The 19,903-nt window shown below is 32.4% G+C and overlaps 1 protein-coding gene across 1 annotated transcript in view; it reads left to right on the top strand.

Annotated features, from left to right (window-relative positions):
- Window positions 1-18,642, top strand: part of LOC127710528 (uncharacterized) — a 39,408-nt gene extending 20,766 nt beyond the window's left edge. The window contains exons 7-13 of the mRNA XM_052216456.1: window positions 3,077-3,189; window positions 4,828-4,940; window positions 6,686-6,794; window positions 8,728-8,884; window positions 14,831-15,068; window positions 16,864-17,064; window positions 18,458-18,642. Coding sequence (XP_052072416.1) covers window positions 3,077-3,189; window positions 4,828-4,940; window positions 6,686-6,794; window positions 8,728-8,884; window positions 14,831-15,068; window positions 16,864-17,064; window positions 18,458-18,600 — 1,074 coding nt within the window. The 3' untranslated portion in view covers window positions 18,601-18,642. The remainder of the gene's footprint in view (window positions 1-3,076; window positions 3,190-4,827; window positions 4,941-6,685; window positions 6,795-8,727; window positions 8,885-14,830; window positions 15,069-16,863; window positions 17,065-18,457) is intronic.
- The last annotated feature ends 1,261 nt before the right edge of the window (window positions 18,643-19,903 follow it).

The following is a 19,903-nucleotide window of genomic DNA, read 5'->3' as shown; positions in this document are numbered from 1 at the left end:
TTGTGGGGAAAGATGTTTTTTAGAAGGGTATTTTACTGACAAGTTCAGAAACGTCAAAATCAGTGTTTGTCAAAATTTGTCTCTTGATAAAAGTTTTAAAAAAAATGAGATTAAAACTATCGCTTATATTTGATTTGTAAGTCAACGTATTTTCCATCTATCATAGAATTTATAGATAAAACATTTCCTATTTATGTTGTATTTTAGACGTTGTGTTTTATTAAGGACTGTTCTATGTTGTCTTGTTTAACGAAAATGACAGTTTAAAATGCTATATGAGTCCAAATACAAAAAACATTTCCAGGCAAAATATGTTATATCCCTAGATGTACCGTAACTGATAGTATTTTATCCATTTTATTGATAAACAATTAATAGAGGGTCACCAATTTTTGTTTAACTGCATAAATCATTGAAGTGCATGTGTCAAAAACATACAAAAAAATAAGATAATAAGATTTTGATGCGCAATGCCGTCAAAACGTTAATATTTGCCTTTCGATGTTTTTATTCTTTGCGTAACGCTTAAAAAAGTATCAACAGGATAGATTTTTGAACCATACGTGATCATTACATCTGTATTTTGAGAATGCATATTCAGGTCGAAAAGATAAATATGAACACGACTTTGCACTAGACCGACACGCTAATCCAAATCTTTTAACGTGCTAGTTCAAAAAGTAACCGCCTTCATGAAAACATGTCACCCTACCCGGACACATAATGCAGACTCCGGAACGACTAGTCTTTGCTTTACTCCTAGATATCGTGTGCTAAGCAGAGAGGCAGCTAAACCATCCGAGGATCGAACCCAAGACCTCCCGCATCAGAGGGGAGCAGGCAACCACAAGACAACCGGGTTGAGCAGGCTACCGCAAGCTTACGACCACAGCGGTGGCTATAAATATTGAAGAAACACATGCATGTTCAAGTATTTTCAAAACACTTGAAACAAGAATATGTGGCCATAAGACATGTACACCGTGCCCCTTCACAACATCACATATCCATGTTCAGACAAAACACTTACTCAGGGTAAAATCCTAATTTGGTATAAATTTCAAAAGTTTTAATTTGGGAATGAGACGGATAAACGGACGAACACACATACCAAGATATATAATATCCCCTTGCTATCATACATTGGTCATTAAATAAAAGGATCTTACTTTTCAAAACTGCAATCAAATTTACCATACATGTCCGTTTTTTTTTACGTGTTTGAACATATTAAACGACAAATATTTCATAAAAACAATTTGTAAGCAATGAAGTTAAATCACACATACAGATTCATTCTAGAAGACATGCATCTTTATAATAGAACACAAGAAGTTAAAAATATAACTAAATGTTATAATTTTTTCTTGAAGATGCATCTTAATAAATTCCATTTTATAAAATTATACAGAAAGATGACGAAAGTTCTATCAGATAGATACATCAGTGATCTGAATAAATTTCCTCTGACAAAAGAATCTTGCAATAAATAATAGAACTATGCAAATAGAGAAGTTAGTCGTGTACACCTTTTACATTCCGGCGTAATTGTTTAACCTCATAACTATTTCAACAATATATGAGTATTTAACGAGCAACATTATCATGCAGGCTATGCTCCAGTCCGCCAGGCTTCGATGCAATAGGCCGGGATACGTTCAGATAGGTCGGTTATGTCGAGTAATGTCATTTTATTGGAAACCTCTAATATACTTTATGTACTCTCAACTACACCAATTTTTTTATGGCGTCTTTGTCAGTTTTACTATCAACTGCAATAACATTTTTGCTGGTGTCTTTGTCAGATTAATTTCTATGTTTGTTTGAATATTTTAGTCAGTTGTTTCTTATGTCTGTAATCTATGTTTACACAGTTTTTGGATGCTGCATCCCAATTAATATCATATTAACCAAGTATGTCTGTTTGGGTTGTTTAATTAATCTAATCAATATAATTGATCTATAAACAACTGTCATGCACAAAGGAGGTTTATTTAGCTATATAAAATCAGGTTTAATCCACCATTTTCTTCGGAAAACGTGTGAACCAAGTGGGAAAATTACCGTTGTTTTCCATTCGTTCCATTGTGGGATATACTTTTACATTTGATTTTGTCAGGTTTCATGGACTTCCCCATTTTTGAATATACCTTCGAGGTCGGTATTTGTTCGGGCACGTGGAGCACATGACAAATAAATAAATTGATAAAGCCTTGAAATTTCTTTTTTTTTATTTTCCATGAGTTCCCATTTGTTAATAAGACTTTTCCTTAACAGTTGTTAAATGTATTAAATTTATTCTTTAAGAATCAGTTATTACTATTTACCTTCCAGTGCACGTTGTTTTACATTCTGTCATCACGGTTTTCCCCTCACACTTGCGCTGTGCGCTGGCCGAGGTTCTATCGAGAGATCTCGTAGTTAAGTTCACTGCATACGGGAAAATATCGATAAATTAGTGTACGGGATGACAATAATTCAATAGCAGTACACTTATGAAGATTTTGATTGCATAAAGGATTTTCTTTTACAAGGAAGTTTACGTACACTTGTTCCATAAAAAAATTTCAACTAAGCCATTCAAGTATATCAATCATATTCAACTTTTTTCTTTAATTTGAAGTTTTATATGACTCTATATCTGATTAAATTTGACTCTGCACCATTTGTAGTCATAATGAGACATATGGTATCAGGATTGGTTTTTTTTGTTTGTAATTCACCTTGACACTCTTCTGCATTTATTCATTGTGACGTTTCACTATAAGGTTAAACATCATTGTCATATGGAGACCCAAAAATACGAACGAGTTGGTACACAGGATAGAATTAAAATGTATTGAAGAATTCACGAAGCTAACATACAGTAAGAAATATAGACGAAAGCTACACGTGAAAAAAAAAATGTCAAATAGATAGAAAGAATTATGCACCATAACCAAACCAATCATACCTAAAATTATAATTTTAAATATAAATTTACAGTAAAAAATACATGAAGTGTTTATAATGATGTAATATTTTTTTGCTTGTAAAATGTAATCGCTTTTGAAAATATTTAACATTTCTTTTTCAGAAAAGCGACAATGTTAATGATTATCAGCACCGTAAGATTTTATATGCATGCTGTGCTACAATGTGGCATGAAACAGAAAAAGAAATGGATCAGCTTTTGCAGTCGATATTTAAGTATATGTTATGATCATAAATTAAAACTTAATTAGTAACACAATTAACTATAAAATAACAACATATATGATGATACTTAATGTTTGGCCACATTAAAGTTATCAAACAATTTTAAAGAATAAACTTATTACACAGTTTTAGCTTTATATGGTTGGATAAATCTGGTGTTGTAATGATGTATTTTACTTTAAAAACAAACTGTAGAAAAATTCCATAAACTACTACTTTTTGAATGACTGATTCGTTAATTTTGACTCCCTTCGTTGCAAAAAATAAAAACAACACGTTATTGATTTCATGCGTCCGAAGCGCTTTCCTAGATTAACCTTTATCAGAAACTCTCAAAGCCGAATATTTGTAAGCCGTGGATTTATAAGAACCGAAACAGTTGAGGAGCCATATGACCAAACAGTATCTACAAAAATAGCCAAATTCATTTAAGGTCAACCTAGCCTTAGGGAGTTGAAACCTTTGTTTCTTTACAATTTCAAAATTTATAAACGGACATTTTTTAAAAGTTTGTTATAAATTTATTAAAAAATTATCCGAATATTTGAAAGCCGAGGATGTATAAGAACCGAAACAGTTGAAGTTGGCAAGTGTCAAATACTTCATGCTTATTTAGGACAAAGATTCATAAACATGTTATCAAATGGGTAGTTTTTACCAAGTTGGTAAACCCTGAAGGAGGATGGTAATTTAGATTACCACTGCCAAATTGGAGAGAAGCAGAAATTTTGCTCCGCAATAGCTACATACGGGCCTTTTAAAGAGCTGTTGCAATATGTCTCAAACGTACCGAAAGCGACTCACCATGCTACAAATGACATATGATTAGACGCCCTTTCTGGCCGGTCAGGCCGTGTCTTTTTCAACCTGCATATTCGAAAGTTCGTTCCTAAAATCCAATTTCCTTATCAAAGACTTCTTAGCAACATAACAGAAGTCTATATTACTAAATTTCATTTTGCTCAGTCTTTATTTACTATTTAGTGTTTTGAAGGCTTTTATTTGTCTTTTCGTCGTTTTTCATTTTTTTTTTTTGCCTTGACGTTGTTGGTTTCTCTATGACATTTGTAGTATATATACATGTGTGTATGAACAACAGCATTACTTAATAATTAAAATGTGTGCCACAAAATGACTTTAACATAGATGTCGATGCCAAAAAACATCATTTTGGTTTAGACTTTCACTCCTTAAGTATTTTTTTTATTTTGCAAAATATTTTTTTTTTAAATTGCTATTCTCTTCGCCTATTTTATTTTGTTTTCAAAAATACTACGTTAGTCACAATGAAATCTAAACGGACATATGTGCACTGAATTGATTGGACTGTTCCATTATAACAATCTACCATGCAAAAGATTAATATTTTGAACTGGCTTTTTTTCGATTTCAGCATGTGTCTCCTCCGTTTATTCAATATCAGTATTTATAAATTCTATAAGTATATCATTACGATACGAGAAAATAAAGCCACTCGCACTGAAAATTTTAATCGATACATACTCTTTTGAAAGGTAATGAGAATGATGTTTAATAAATAAAACAAAATGTGGTTCTGAACATTACTTATATTAATTAAAATTCATTGTATTTTAAACATGGTAAATAGTCTGGGTTTTATTTATACAGGCTCGATAAGAAACAGTTTCTAAACGAGAGATTGAAAGAATCATTGAAGAGTGATAAAAAAAACCAAGAAGAACAAAAAGAAAAAGAAGAAATCGAAACATTTGATCTTGAAGGTGTGCAATTTAACCATTATTTACCCCTGATAGACATGTTATATTTCTATCTTTAATAAAATCTAAAGAATATATGTTACTGGAAAACAAGATTGTGCAAAAGTTATACCTGGTATACGCATTGTCCGTCTGGTCTTATTTTTCACACAGGAAAGACTGAAAATTCAAATAGCGTACGTTTTTCCAAATATACAAATGTTGACATTTACAGCATCAATTATGAACGACTTACCTTTTCGTCGATTGGGCGCTTTACATTTACGAAATTTGGGGCTTAACATCTTTTACGATTGCGCACAATATTTTGTTATGTTGGTTCAATTTCATATACAAGTTTACTTGAGTACATCTATAGATACTTTATAACAAATATGTCGATTTTTAAAATTTTAAACATTGAATGAATTGTGTTGAAAATATTTTATATTGCATAATTAAAATGACTTATTTATTATGACTTCTCAACTGATTTTTATAGTTGTTCTTGTGTTGTGCTTTTACACCACAATACCATATACGAGAGAGGACTGGGGCGCCTGCAAACATGTTTAACAACGCCACATTATGCATGTGGCTATCCAAAGTCAGGAGCTTGTAATGCAGTGGTTTTCGTTTGTTGCTGTTTATCATATTTGTTTTTCGCAAATGTTTTGTACATAAATCAGGCCATTAGTTTTCTTGTTTGCAATGTTTGAAATTTGTCATTTCGTGGCCTTTTATAGCTTGCTATGCGTAATGTGTTTTTTACTCTTTGTTGAAGCCCATATGGTGACTATAGTTGCTAACCTTCTACGTCATTTGGTCTCTGATGGAAAGTTGTCTCATTGGCAGTCTTACAACATATTTTTATTCTTATATTATCCGCTTGAAACATAAGTTCCGACTCTTCGTTGGTGATCTGGGGACCTATTTAGTCATATTAAGATATTAGTATATCTATTTGTTTTTTACCTGAGTTACCTATTAATGAATTAACCCAAATGCTACAAAAAGCTATGCGCAGATGTGATGATTTTTATGCGCAAAAGTAATTGTAATGCGCTCAAATGAAATGCAACGCGTTGATGTTGGTGGTCTGAATGTCATATAATAAACTATACATACTTACTTACTTTCGTACTATAGTCTGCTATTTATAAATTTAAAATGTTCACGCCTCAGTAACTTATAATTCCTTATAATACAAACGAAGATTTCACTGAAAGCGCTATATACAAGAATGCAAAGAATGAAATCATGATGTCTGATAATTTTTAGGTTTTTTTTTTACAAAAACCCTAATACTAAATACGGAAACGTTAGAACTTTTGATTTCCTGCATGCATTCGGAATCAACGGTGAATTAAATCGTGATTTATTTCCGTGAATGTAGACTTTACAAATTCTGATTTTTATACAAGGATGAATAAATCCTTTATGAAGATTGAAAGAAATATATATTATTTTATAGATGGTTGTCGTCTCGTTTTAATGTCATGTAAGGTCATATAATATTCATATATTTTAAAGTAAGCAATTTGGCAAACATTCCTTGACTAAACGTGTTTTACAAACTAAATCAATGAATTATTTATATGAATTTGAATAACATTTGACCTATAAGTACCTTGTCCAAAACAAAGCAGAATGAAAAACGTATGGTATAACGAGTGTTTTGCTATAATCATAATTTTTGCTTCTAAGAATTATTGTACCTGTGTAATTTATTTAATGTTTTAATGTATTTAGGTTTTTGCTTGTTTCAGCTCACTTGATTTTTGACGATGCTTTTGATCCTATTCTATCTGGACAGAAATTCCCAGATATCAACAGATATGTGAAAACCTTCATCAATGTGTTTTATAAAGTTGGAAAGTAAGTCGTTTATTTAAATCCAAAACCATCCAACAGCAACCAAATCATAATCTAACATAAACTCCTACTCCCTCTGCGTATACTTAGTCAATTCAATTTAACAGATACTTCAACTGAGTCAGAAAATAATTGTGAATAATCTGGTCTTGTGGAAATATAATTGCTATGAATGCATGTTTTGCAGCCATTACATAAAAATTGTCGATAGTTTTACAAACGAGAGGTTTTTTCTCCGCTACTATCTCATCGAAAGGCGACAGCCCTTAGATGAGATGTGACCAAGAAGCATCCCTGAGTTTGAAAAACAATTGATAATCTGGAGTCGGTTTCACAAAAAAACTTACGACTAAGATTGATCGTTAGTTATGAACAATGCAGTATACTTACGATCAATCTTAGTCGTAAGTTTATTTGTGAAACAGACTCCTGTTTATCGCTATATATATATATATATTTTGCCTATGACGTCGTTGATGTTTACATTGACATTGGCACGTGTGTCCTTAGTTTCTAGCGATAATTTTCTATCTGAAGCGAGTAACATAATATGAAAAATTCCCACAATGAAAATATGAGAGGATAAACACTCAAAATAACGATAATAATTCATAACATTGACAGAACTGAACACAGGCAACAATTGTTGTTATCGTTAAACAATTTAAAGCATTGTTTACAATAAATCAAAGATACTTTTTATAAAATTTACACTGCTAATAACTGCCAACATTGAATAAAAAAGTATATTAACCCTCTTGCTGCCAGTGGTTTTTCAAGGTGGCATTTCGTGTGCCAGAAAATACGACAGCTCGACGTCTCTGACGTCACATGCCCAACAATGACGTCATTCGATATATGACGTCACGCTTTAATGACCATTACATTTGGGAGCCATTGAAGAAAAATATTACACTGTTTAATCTTCGGTCTTTTATTTGAAAAAGATACAGCAATGATGAGAAGCTTGCATCAATTAAAACATGGACATATGTGTCCCTCCGGCACAGCCGATGTGGACACATGTGTCCCTCCGGCAGCAAGAGGGTTAAGTAAAGAAAAACAAAAGTCGATAAATATTTCGTATAACAAGTACCCTTCCTCAGTATAAATTGCCTGATGAAAAATCACGTCTTTATACTCTATGCTTTTTGTTTGTAATCTTGAAAGATTTACAAAGTGCAACTTTGTACAAAATTTAAGAACAAAAATCGTCTGGAAGAAAGGTAGACTTATATCACTCTTTAATCTGAAATTTGTACTATTTTATTTTGCTCACATTTTGTTGTTAATATAATGGAATGCTATATGACTATCATACAAATGAGAGGTTTGGCTAGCCATAAAACCAGGTTTAATCCACTATTTCCTACATAAGGAAATGCCTGTACCAAGTCAGAAATATGGCAGTTGTTTTTCATTCGTTTGATGTGTTTCAGCTGTTGATTTCGCCATTTGATAAGGGACTTTCCGTTTTAAATTTTCCTTGGAATTCGGTATTTTATAATCTTACTTTTTAGTACTAACAACATATATAATAATGTCATCTATGCCTCGGATAATAATAAACATTCGTCGATAACGCTGGACTCAAATCGATTATAAGGCCAAGTCAAATACGAAAATGAAGAGCAATAAAAATCAATTTATCTGGAATTTTATGTCATATTTACCTATGTCATCTATGATTAGGAGTATACACTTTTTAAAAAAAAAAAATATTGCATCTTATGAATAATTAAATAACAGAAAATGACCGTATCAAAGATATTTCATGCCAGGAATGCTGACTTCAGGGATTTGAAAATACTTTTCATTAATAATCAATGTTAAGGATTTATGTTGGTTGATTTGTCAGTTCAAGGGATCATATTTTGAAATTGTTATACATTTCATGTTTGGGCAGCACTTCTTGTAAACATATTTTTATTGATAGGAAGATCTATGGCAATCACTATGTGGGACAAGGCGACGGAACGATGCACACGACACCTTACGGAGGGCGGATATCATGGTCCTTGCCTGGTGAAAATACATTAGTTCTTCATCTAAAAGACAAAACTAAAATAAGGAACAAGAAGCGATGGAGTCAGGTTGTAAAAATTACTCAAATCTAAATATTAATGATTTGTTGTTTCAAAAGACAAAACTATGGAAAACACATTTCTAGTTTTTTGCCGCCTTGTTGATTTAAGACCTCTCCAATCAATCATATTTGGATTGTCTAAATTAGTTTGTCTTGAAATGGTATTTAAATGATCAAAGTAGTTGCAAACGATTTGAACTTCTAAAGCACTAATTATGTAACAAAATAAAAAAAAACCAAACAGAGATTTCAGGGGCTATACATGAGTGTAAACGAAGAAGAATGAAGTTAAGTTGCTTATTTGCTGTGTTGACCATAAATCAATATTACCCTTGTTTACACTCTTTATAAAGAATAGCAGTGGTTTCATCTCTGCGTCTGGCGTACTTACTTATAAGCCTGGTATCTTTTGTTTGTCTTTTTATAACAACTGTGTCTATTCCACTGCTGATGGATGTTTCCTCTCCAAATGTATCACGAGCCCAGTAGTCAGCACTTCTCTTTTGGCATGACTTATCATTGATATGGTCATATTTACAAAATAACTGTTTGCTAAACTTTGAATTGTTCGAAAAACTTAGGATTTTCTATTCCAAAGAATGTTTGGTCCTCAATGCCCTTCAGCGTCATACCTTATTTGGCTTTTTAACTGTTTTGTTTCGAGCGGCACTGATGAGTTTTTGAAGACGAAACGCGCGTCTGGTGTACACAATTATAAGCTTGGTATATTTGATGACATACAAATAAAAAAAATGATGTAGGATTGTCAATTAGAAAAACTATCCCCACAGATACAGCATAAAGTGGATTAAAGCAGCTATAGTTTACCAGGCTACCATATGGCATTCAAAATGAGAAAACAAAACAGTAACTTATAGTAAGCTGAAAGCTGTTTATGATAATTGTTATGCTATACCAATATAATAAAGAATGGTCAAAATGCGATACAGTAATGTAAAACATAGATTTATCCATACGAAAAAAGGATCACTATCGAAATTAAAATTTGTACTGAAAAATTTGTCAGATTTTAGGAACGTATTGGTCCTTAACAATCGGTGGTCTCGTGGTAGCGTGTTCGCCTCGAGTGCGGTAGTTCGTGGGATCGAACCCCAGTCGGGTCAAACGAAAGACTTTAAAATTGCTATTTGGTGCTTCTCCGCTAAGCACGCGGCATTAAAGAGTAAGAAAAAAGACTGGTCGCATATATGCAGCCCATATATTACTGTTCGTAAGAAGAAAAATAGAAGTTTAATGCATGTGGCAAGTGTTTTTGGAAATAATTGTCAGGATACGATATAGGTAAAAAAAAATTTTCGCGGCAAATATTTCATAGCTAAATTGGAGAATTGACTAGAAAAATAAATCAGAGCTAATTATTACAGGCCAACAACTTAACCCTTCTTCATCAGTCATAATGCTTTGTTTTCGTTTTTGGCAGTTGACATGACATTTTATGAGCAAAATCAGTGATAATCCCTGATTAGGTCTTTTAAGTCGGACACTCTTAAGCGGAAAATCACTGAAGTTTCATTTCTGTTTTTATCTTTCATTTCAATTTATATCTTTTTTTGTGCTCAGCTCATTCGAGCTCTTCTCCCCGAATGTAATATTAGAGAATGCGATTTATCAACAAATTTTTATTTGTATAAACTACACCGGCTAGTGGTCTAGGAACTGCTTACCCATTCACCACCCTGGTTTCACAGCCAAATGTAATCATATTTGTGTTGCCCAATATGTAGTTTTCTGTGTAATGTTTGTTATTGTTGTTTGTCTGTTCGTCGTTTTTTCTTTACTGTTCTTTGTTAACCTGTGATGTTTAATTCTCTCCTTTGAATCTTCTCTTTCAATTTATGTTTTATTTAAATTTTGCTTTATAAATTCACAAACAGACGGACTCAATAACATACACACCTTTTTATCATGTATTTTGTGATTTATGAGAAGAACTAGGCATCAAAGAATTTGCTTACTTTATTTGACTTATATTTTTGGCAAGGCGGTGCCTTTCATTCTATCATTCTTAATTCTTTTTTATAGTTTGGTTTTGTCTAAACAAAAATAATTATGTATTTTGTTATTACTGTGCATTGATTTTAAGTGTTGTCCTTTTCCAATACCTATTGTTCAACCAAATTATAAAACTAGCAATACAATTTTGACATTCAAATTGACCAGTTGGTATTGTATGAGCTACCTGTCCTTTCTTTGCCACTTACTCTTTATTTTCGACTGATGAGCTTGAATGACCCTTTGCTATCTTTCGCCTCTCTTTTGCTGTAAGCTTACATAACATGATGCTTTTTTCCTGAAGTTTTTCTTCACCGAGGGTTATAAATTTATAACATTGGTAGGAAAGAAAATATTTTGCTTTTTTATTGTTGTTGCTGATATAAAAAAGAAGATGTGGTATGATTGCCAATGAGACAACTCTCCACAAGAGACCAAATGACACAGAAATTAACAACTATAGGTCACCGTACGGCCTTCAACAATGAACAAAGCCCATACCGCACAGTCAGCTATAAAAGGCCCCGAAATGACAATGTAAAACAATTCAAACGAGAAAACTAACGGCCTAATTTATGTACAAAAAATGAACGAATAACAAATATGTAACACATAAACAAACGACAACAACTGAATTACATGCTCCTGACTTGGGACAGGCACATACATACAGAATGTGGCGGGGTTAAACATGTTAGCGGGATCCCAACCCTCCCCCTAACCTGGGACCGTGGTGTAACAGTACAACATAAGAACGAACTATAAAAATCAGTTGAAAGAGGCTTAACTCATCAGATGGATACAAATACAAATACTACAAATACAAGTGGACGTGGCCGGGTACTTGTACATCCAAACAACAAAAAGACACTAAGTACAGATCTGAGAGTACCCGCAGTTACTGACAGCTAGTTCAAAGCCACTAACAACTAATAAAAAAAATCATGCATCTAAGACTAAATTATCAATCCGTACACATCCAACATCCAATGGATTTAGTGTAAAGACGTCATAAACAGTCAGAGAAAAACATGACCTTGTGCAATGCCAAGATACAGGTATCGACAGATTGTAGATCCATGAATGTGTATATGTATATTACAATGATATTTAGTTTGCTTTTAATTTACTGATAACAAAATCAATATTAGTACCAATAAAAACAATATTTAATGATCTAATTACAGTGTTGAATTGGTAACCTTTTAGAATAAGTTTATTTAAAGGATCGATAAGTTTACCAGGATCGTTTCTAAATTTCCGGGCACGGTAAACAATATTGCCGTAAAAATGAGGATGTGCAATCCCGTTTGAAATAAGTTTTCTACAGGTACAACCAAACTTCAAAACCAAACCTTTATATCTGTGGAAGTATTTAGTAAAGGTTTTAAGTAATTTGTGGTAACGAAATCCCTGGCTTAATAATTTACCAGTAATACATAGATTACGTTCGTTAAAATCAAAAACGTCACAACAGACACGGGCATAGCGAACGAGTTGTGAAATATAAACACCGTAAGATGGTGCCAAAGGAACATCACCATCCAAAAAGGGAAAATTAACATTAGAGAACGAAAAATCGTCCCTTTTGCCGTAAATTTTAGTGTGGAGTTTCCCGTGTAAAACCGAAATATCTCAATCTAGGAAAGGACAGTTGTTACCGTTTAAATTTGATTTATTTAAAGTAAGTTCCTTTGGGTAAATTTCTTTGGATAGACATGATTAATGTAGTATTGACCAAAAAACATATAATTCAGTGATATCCTTTTTTTAAAGACAGCATTTTTCAGCAAATATTCGAACAAGCAACAGATACGGGTACGGAACAAGTATGCATCTTGTGGCCATATTCTTGCTTCGATTATATCATAGTTAAAATACACCTGTGACGTAAATCTTTTGTTCAAACTCTCCATTATTTTTCAGGAATGGAGAGTTATTTTCTATTGTCCATCTTCATTCATCCGGACGTTTTGCCCTTTGGCTATTTCCATTGGCACTTTCTTAAAAAGTGTTCACCCATGTAAATAGTTCGAAAGGACGTAACGCGATATTGAATGAAGATGAAAACTTACTAAACGGCTGATATTAAATGGAGTTTTTTTTTTTAATTGGGATGACCTCGTAGTAATACAATGAACACCAAATATCTCATTATTGATAAACAGCTTTTATTTGCGAGTCGTAATTCCATCGTATAATATATGGTATCGTTTTCACTAAAATTCCACAACATTATCCACAATTTGTTTTCCGATGCACATCTTGGCTAAATTTCTGTCACGGATTGTATCCAAGCGGGTAAAAACGAATATTTTCCATTGAGTGCCGGTCCTCTTCTGTGCATCTACAAAATATCAAATGTGTTAACTCAGTTGAATTCTTTCGTAATATTGAACACAGTATCATTATACAATAAGGAAAATTAGAGAAAATATATTTCACTTACAGATTTGCTTTTAATTTTACCGTGTAAGATATTACATGTATTTGCTTGAAATTTAAAGTGTTGTATTTTGATTTTGTTCAATTTTAATATGATCATTAAAAAAAGAAATATTACTCAGATAGTTTCTACAATAATATTGTGGTTAAATAGAATAAATAGTTCAAGAAACTAAAATGCTCAAAATGGCGTATTCGGTATATTATTTGATTTTTCGTTGTTATAATTTGAATATGGTACTATTGAACAGAATTTGAAGGGTATGGATAACATTTGAATAAGGCTTGTGTTAAATATTGGGCGGGATTTTTTATTCAACTTTCAACAGAAACGCGTAACACAATCGAATTCCTTCACTGTTGATATATGACCAGTAGCAAATATAACAGTTATATCGGTAGTGCAAATGACAGCGTTAATCTTTAAATGAAATCAAAAAGTAGTTTTCCACTTAATTTAAAGACATACAAAAGGCAATCTTTCTGATAATAATTTGATCTCATAGAATGGTTTGAAATATAGAATCATATTTTGTTTCAGATACGACTTCAAATCGAGCACACCCTTATTAGTTAAATAACATATACAAGAGTGTTACATACCTGGAAATTTATTCTAGTTGTACCATGTCATTTTTCTCAGACGATTCTACATCCAAGATTTATCAAACGAAAAACACATAAGCCATTAACATATAATAATATGCATAAATATTAGTTTTTTCTCTCTCCCGAAATACCACTTAAAGACACAAATAAATATCCTTTCAATCCCACCACAAGAAAGACGTGCGTATCCAATGACTTAAAACACAAATCTGGATGAACTTTATTCAAGATCTTTTTATAGTAATTATTCTACTGTTCATAAATACTTGTTAAGTGAGTTGATAGTCAGCTTGATCTTAAATTTTGCTTGTGGATTATTGGGTACACCATGGGGAAAATGAAAAGAACACCATTACAAAATGAAATAAATTTTTTTAAATTTTATGATCTAAAAATTCGTTCTTAATATATAAGGTGTATTTTAAGTTAGCGAAAGTCCAAATAACTGTCCATTCCTGGGAAATAATGGGGGTCGGCCCTCCGGGCCTCCGCTCCATTATTTCCCAGGAATGGACAGTTATTTGGACTTTCTCTATAACTTATTTAAACAGTTTGCATGTTATAATAATTAACTAAGAACAGAAGCCTATTTAATTAATTAGCAATCGGTAAGTTTTGAAACAACGATCTCAGTAAGACCACACTACAACAGTAATATTTGATGAGGTTAAGTGATTGAACTTCATCAAGGTAGACTCTTAATGCATGAGTGATCTTACAATACTAACTGGTCAATTTAAATATCCTTATTGTATTGTTAATTTTAAAATCTGATTGCACAATAGGTATAGGTAAAGGGCAACACCTATAGTCAACTCACAGTAATTTAAAAGAAGGACATTTGCAAGTGGCATTGTTTGTTGTAAAGTTATTTATTTTTCTACAGGTGATGTACATGTTAAAAATTTTAAAATGGGATTTAAAACGAAAAAGCGAAAAAATGACCGAAAGATCTAAGGAGGATACAAATAAGATACTTCAGTCGCTGGCAGAAAATTCCTATATTCTGGCATTGGATGGAGATGTGGATTTCGAACCTGAGGCTGTTTTGAGTTTAATGAGAAGAATGAACAAATCAAGTAAAGTTGGGGCTGCATGTGGACGAATTCATCCTCGTGGATCGGGTTCGTAAAATAAAAACCAAATAGTTATGTTGATGTTGTTTGATTGCTAATGAGACAAGTCTAAAATAAATTACAATTATTAGATAAAATAGCCTTACTTCAGAAAACTGGTTTTCACATGATAAACGTGATCATATTTGCTGAAATATGTTAAGTGGTATAAAATTGTCATATAAATTTTATCTTTAATCATTCTATGTCACAATCAGTCATTTTATTGTGCAGATGCCGATGAACAAATAAACGTTTTCGATATTTGTTTAGCATACAAATAGTTGACTCATTGTATCCTTGTACTATTTTATGCATACGGTAATTTTGATTTTTTTGTTGACTTTGCAGTACAATGAACATGATTTGTTTCCTCCTCTCGGCTTTGTGTTTAAACTATCGTATCCAATATAGGTAAATTGCAGGATATACGAAGCATTTACACAGCCGGGACATATAATAATTTATTTGATCTAGATCCTCTTTAATATAAGAAATATTTTTTTTCGATCTACGTATATGGAAATGTAACGTGATATCGAAGAATTTAAAAACAATGTATTTCAAAGAAAAGGGGACTTTTTATTTTTATACGGAATTTATCACACTGAATCGACAACTATCAAAAATCATTTCAATCTTTGCTAAAATTTAAGGTATCACAGATCCATTTTAGTACTCGATATTCTAACAATATATATGATTGCTAGTTTTTAGACAGATGACCATATATGAAACCCTGTGACCGTACTTATGACAGAATTTGATTGATGTCAAAACCAAAACCAGATTTCGATTTTAATATTCAATCCCCGTGTCATTTTATATTTTGATATAAAGTAAGAATTGCAATGAACAGCTGGTGAATATTGACCAATTAACACAGATTAAAGCAACCATTGGTCTCCTTACGACCTTCCATAATGAATAAAACCAGTCCCTCATAGTAAACTAAAACAAAATTCCTAGACATGACAACATGTAAAATAATTCCCTAATGAAAACCAACAGCCTGATTTATGAATAAAACAATAAACGAACAGTTTAGTGACTAACCACAACCACTAAATTAAAGGCTCCTGATTTGTGACAGGCACATTCGTGACCCTATAACAAAATGCAGGGCAAATTGGCTAATGCCAATGAGACAATTCTCTACAAGAGACCAAATGATGTAGAAGTTAACAAATATAGTTTATCGCACGGTCACGCTGAAGCAGATTTTTTCGTGCTAATTGTTTATTGATTTGGCGTCTGATTTTGCAAAATATTTTTCCATTTTAGAAAGTTATCAATGGGGTAAAGACCATTCATTTAGTAATGTTTGAATGGCCATAGTGAAGTCACAGCAAACACGTTCAATTATATTATAACAGTTACAAAATATGGCGAAAGATACTAATGGGACATTCAAGCTCATAAGTCGCAGACGAACTGACAAATATAATTTTCTAGCTTTTATTGTCAGGTGGTAGCGTAAGATTCTTTAAAATCAACAAATACATTAGCGTAAAAGTGGCAGTTTGACTTTAAAATCGATTCTGCATATATATATAGCCCAATATAACACAATATATTAAATAGTCCGCGCTGTCAGTGATAGAATGAGTTGCACAAAAGCAACTGTCTGTGATTTTTTTTTCGAGACAGTATATGTTATATTGGATATACAATGTATGTGTAAAAAATGATGGGAAATGTGAATACATTTAAATGCACCTTTTTGTGGTTTCTAGAACCAGAGAGACCTTTTGTATTCGATTAGGAAATGTACACAAAGAATTGTATACTATTCATATTTAAGGTCCTATGGTGTGGTATCAGAAGTTTGAATATGCTATCAGTCATTGGTTACACAAAGCAACTGAACATGTTATTGGATGTGTTTTATGTAGCCCTGGATGTTTTAGTCTGTTTCGTGGTGCTGCTTTGTTACATCCATCCGTACTGCAAAAGTATACAAAACAATCTTCCGAGGCGAAACATTTCATTCAGTATGATCAAGGTATATTACAAGTTTACATATAAAAATAAGAAGATGAGGTATGATTGCTAATGAGAAAATCTCCACAAGGGACTAAATGACATAGAAATTAACAGCTATAGGTCACCGTACGGCCTTCAACAATGAGCAACACCCATACCACATAGCTATAAAAGGCCCCGACACGACAAATGTAAAATAACTGAAACGGGAAAACTAACTGTTTGATTAACACACATGTTTGTACAAAACAATGAACGAAAAACAAAAATGATATATAGCAACAAACGACAACCACATACAGAATGTGGCGGGTTAAACATTTTTGCGGGCGCCCAACCCTCCCCTAATTTAAAGCAGTAGTGTAACATCAAAATATATGATCAAACTATAAAAATCCATTGAAAAGGGCTATACAAAGCAGAAAAACAATTGACAAAAACACTGACCGGGGTATTTATACATTCCCACAACAACAAAAGACACTAAGTACAGATCTGAGAGTTCTCGCAGTTACTGACAGCTATTTCAAAGCCAATAATAACTTATAAAAAAATCATGCATCTAAAACTTAAATATCAATCAATACACATTCAGTATCCAATGGATGTAGTGTAAAGACGTCATCAACAGTCAAGAAAAACTCATGACCTTGTTTAATGCCAAAATACAGGTATCGACAGAATGTAGAGCTGTGAATGTGCATATGTATATAACTATAATATTGGTTTTTGTTTAATTTACTTATAACAAAATCAATATTTATACCACTAAAAACAATATTCAAAGATATAATTACAGTGTTGTATTGGTAAACCTTTAGAATAAGTTTATCCAAAGGATCGGTCAGTTTACCAGGATCGTATCTAAATTTCCGGGCTCGGTAAACAATATCTCCATAAAATTAGAATGTTTCCCTCAGTTTTAGTTTGTAACCCGGATTTGTTTTTTTCTCAATCGATTTATGAATTTTGAACAGCGGTATACTACTGTTGCCTTTATCTATCCCGTTTGAAATACTTTTGCTACAGGTACAGCCAAACTTCCGAACCAAATCTTTGTATCTATGTAAAGGTATTACGTAATTTGTAGTAACGAATCCCTGACTTAATAATTTACCAGTTATACATAGATTACGTTCATTGAAATCCAAAACATGACTTTATGAATAAGAAGGCGAGCGAGTTGATGGTGCCAAAGGAAAATCGCCATCAAAAAGAAAGAAAATTAACAACAGGGAAAGAAAAATTGTCCTTTTTGAAGTAAAATTTTGTGTAGAGTTTCTCGTTCTATTTATTACTACAAAATAGATTACTAATGCAAATTGCAAAATGCATTGTTAGCACGTCTTGAAGTCATTCCAATGAGAAATCGTTCATATGCGTTCTTTTAAATGAATATTTTTCCTTGTTAGGCGAAGATAGATGGTTGTGTACTTTGCTTCAAAGCAAGGATGGAAAATTGAATATTGTGCAGAGTCTGATGCGTACACATTTGCACCTGAAGGTTTTGTTGAATTTTATAAACAACGACGTCGATGGACTCCGTCAACCTTAGCGAACATAATGGATTTGATAGTACACTGGAAAAATGTAACAACCAAAAATGAAAATATCTCTTTCTTATATATTTGTTATCATGTCTTCCTCTTTGTATCAACATTGCTTACACCAGGAACAGTTTTCATGATAATACTAGGCGCCATAATTGTGGATTTGAAGATGTTCCAGTGTGGCTAGTTCTTGTATTAAATATAGTCCCGGTTGGAATATTTCTTTTAATGTGCTTGTATACGTCCGAGGAAAGACAGGTAAAATATGTTATATTTTTTGTCAAAGTTTTATAAACATTGTTTAAGTTCAAGATCGGAAACGAACTACATGATTAAATATCAAATCGTTCTACGGCAGCGTCTTACACATATATATATATATATATATAAATGCCTAAGAATGTAACTTCAACATGCTAACGATGCGAGAAAAGTAACATTCTTAGACATTACTATAATTAAATTTAGTTACTGTATCAGTTTATTTCATCAATATACGGCAGCCTTCACGCGCTCAGAACCATACAAATGCAGCACCGGAATACTTCTCCAGAACCGTTCAGAAGTCATGCGCAGCACTTGATAGCCAAATACCAACATATATTAGTGTGACCTGAATGTACTTCAAATACCCACGCAGATACTAGTACATTGATTTAACGATAATTTATAAAACTTTAAAGGCTTCATTAATCGCATGTTATTCGGTGTTTTAATTCAGTACTTAATGTTCGAGATGCATTCATATAATTTTATGTACTAATGTGCTGTTAGATAATATTATATTTTATTATCTTTATCAGTCATATATTAAAAACATCTGTAATATACAATTATCTATTGGTTCAAAGAGACATATTTGAATTTGATTTTATATGTGCTATATATTTCGGTGAACACAAAATATCCGCCTGGCAGTTTATATCATCATAACGATATGAATTATTATCGGTTTCGATATCTTTTTTTTTCAGTCTTGCTACACACTTTTGTCTGAATAGTCATGTACACTGCATTTGTTCTTATAAAATTGTCTTCTTAAATCGGGAATAGGGAGTCGATAAGATATACAAATTGAAATATTTATGTCACACTATAAGGGACGACATATTTTTTGAGTATGTATGAAGGACGAAGGAAATACAACAGTCCTGATTACTTTGTGGATCTATCCAATTTTAGTAAATGGATTTTAAGGCAATCTAAGGCCAGTATATTCTTAAATAAAATCTTTTCCCAGTAACTTGTAACACGACTTAAATAATGAGTCTGTGAACACTGACACTATAGGACATTGCAACCCGCTGA

Source organism: Mytilus californianus, unplaced genomic scaffold, assembly GCF_021869535.1.
Source record: "Mytilus californianus isolate M0D057914Y unplaced genomic scaffold, xbMytCali1.0.p SCAF_8, whole genome shotgun sequence".
NCBI classification, from domain to species: Eukaryota; Metazoa; Mollusca; class Bivalvia; order Mytilida; family Mytilidae; genus Mytilus; species Mytilus californianus.
Note: the sequence above shows the minus strand (reverse complement) of the source record. Positions and strands in the feature narration are given on the sequence as shown.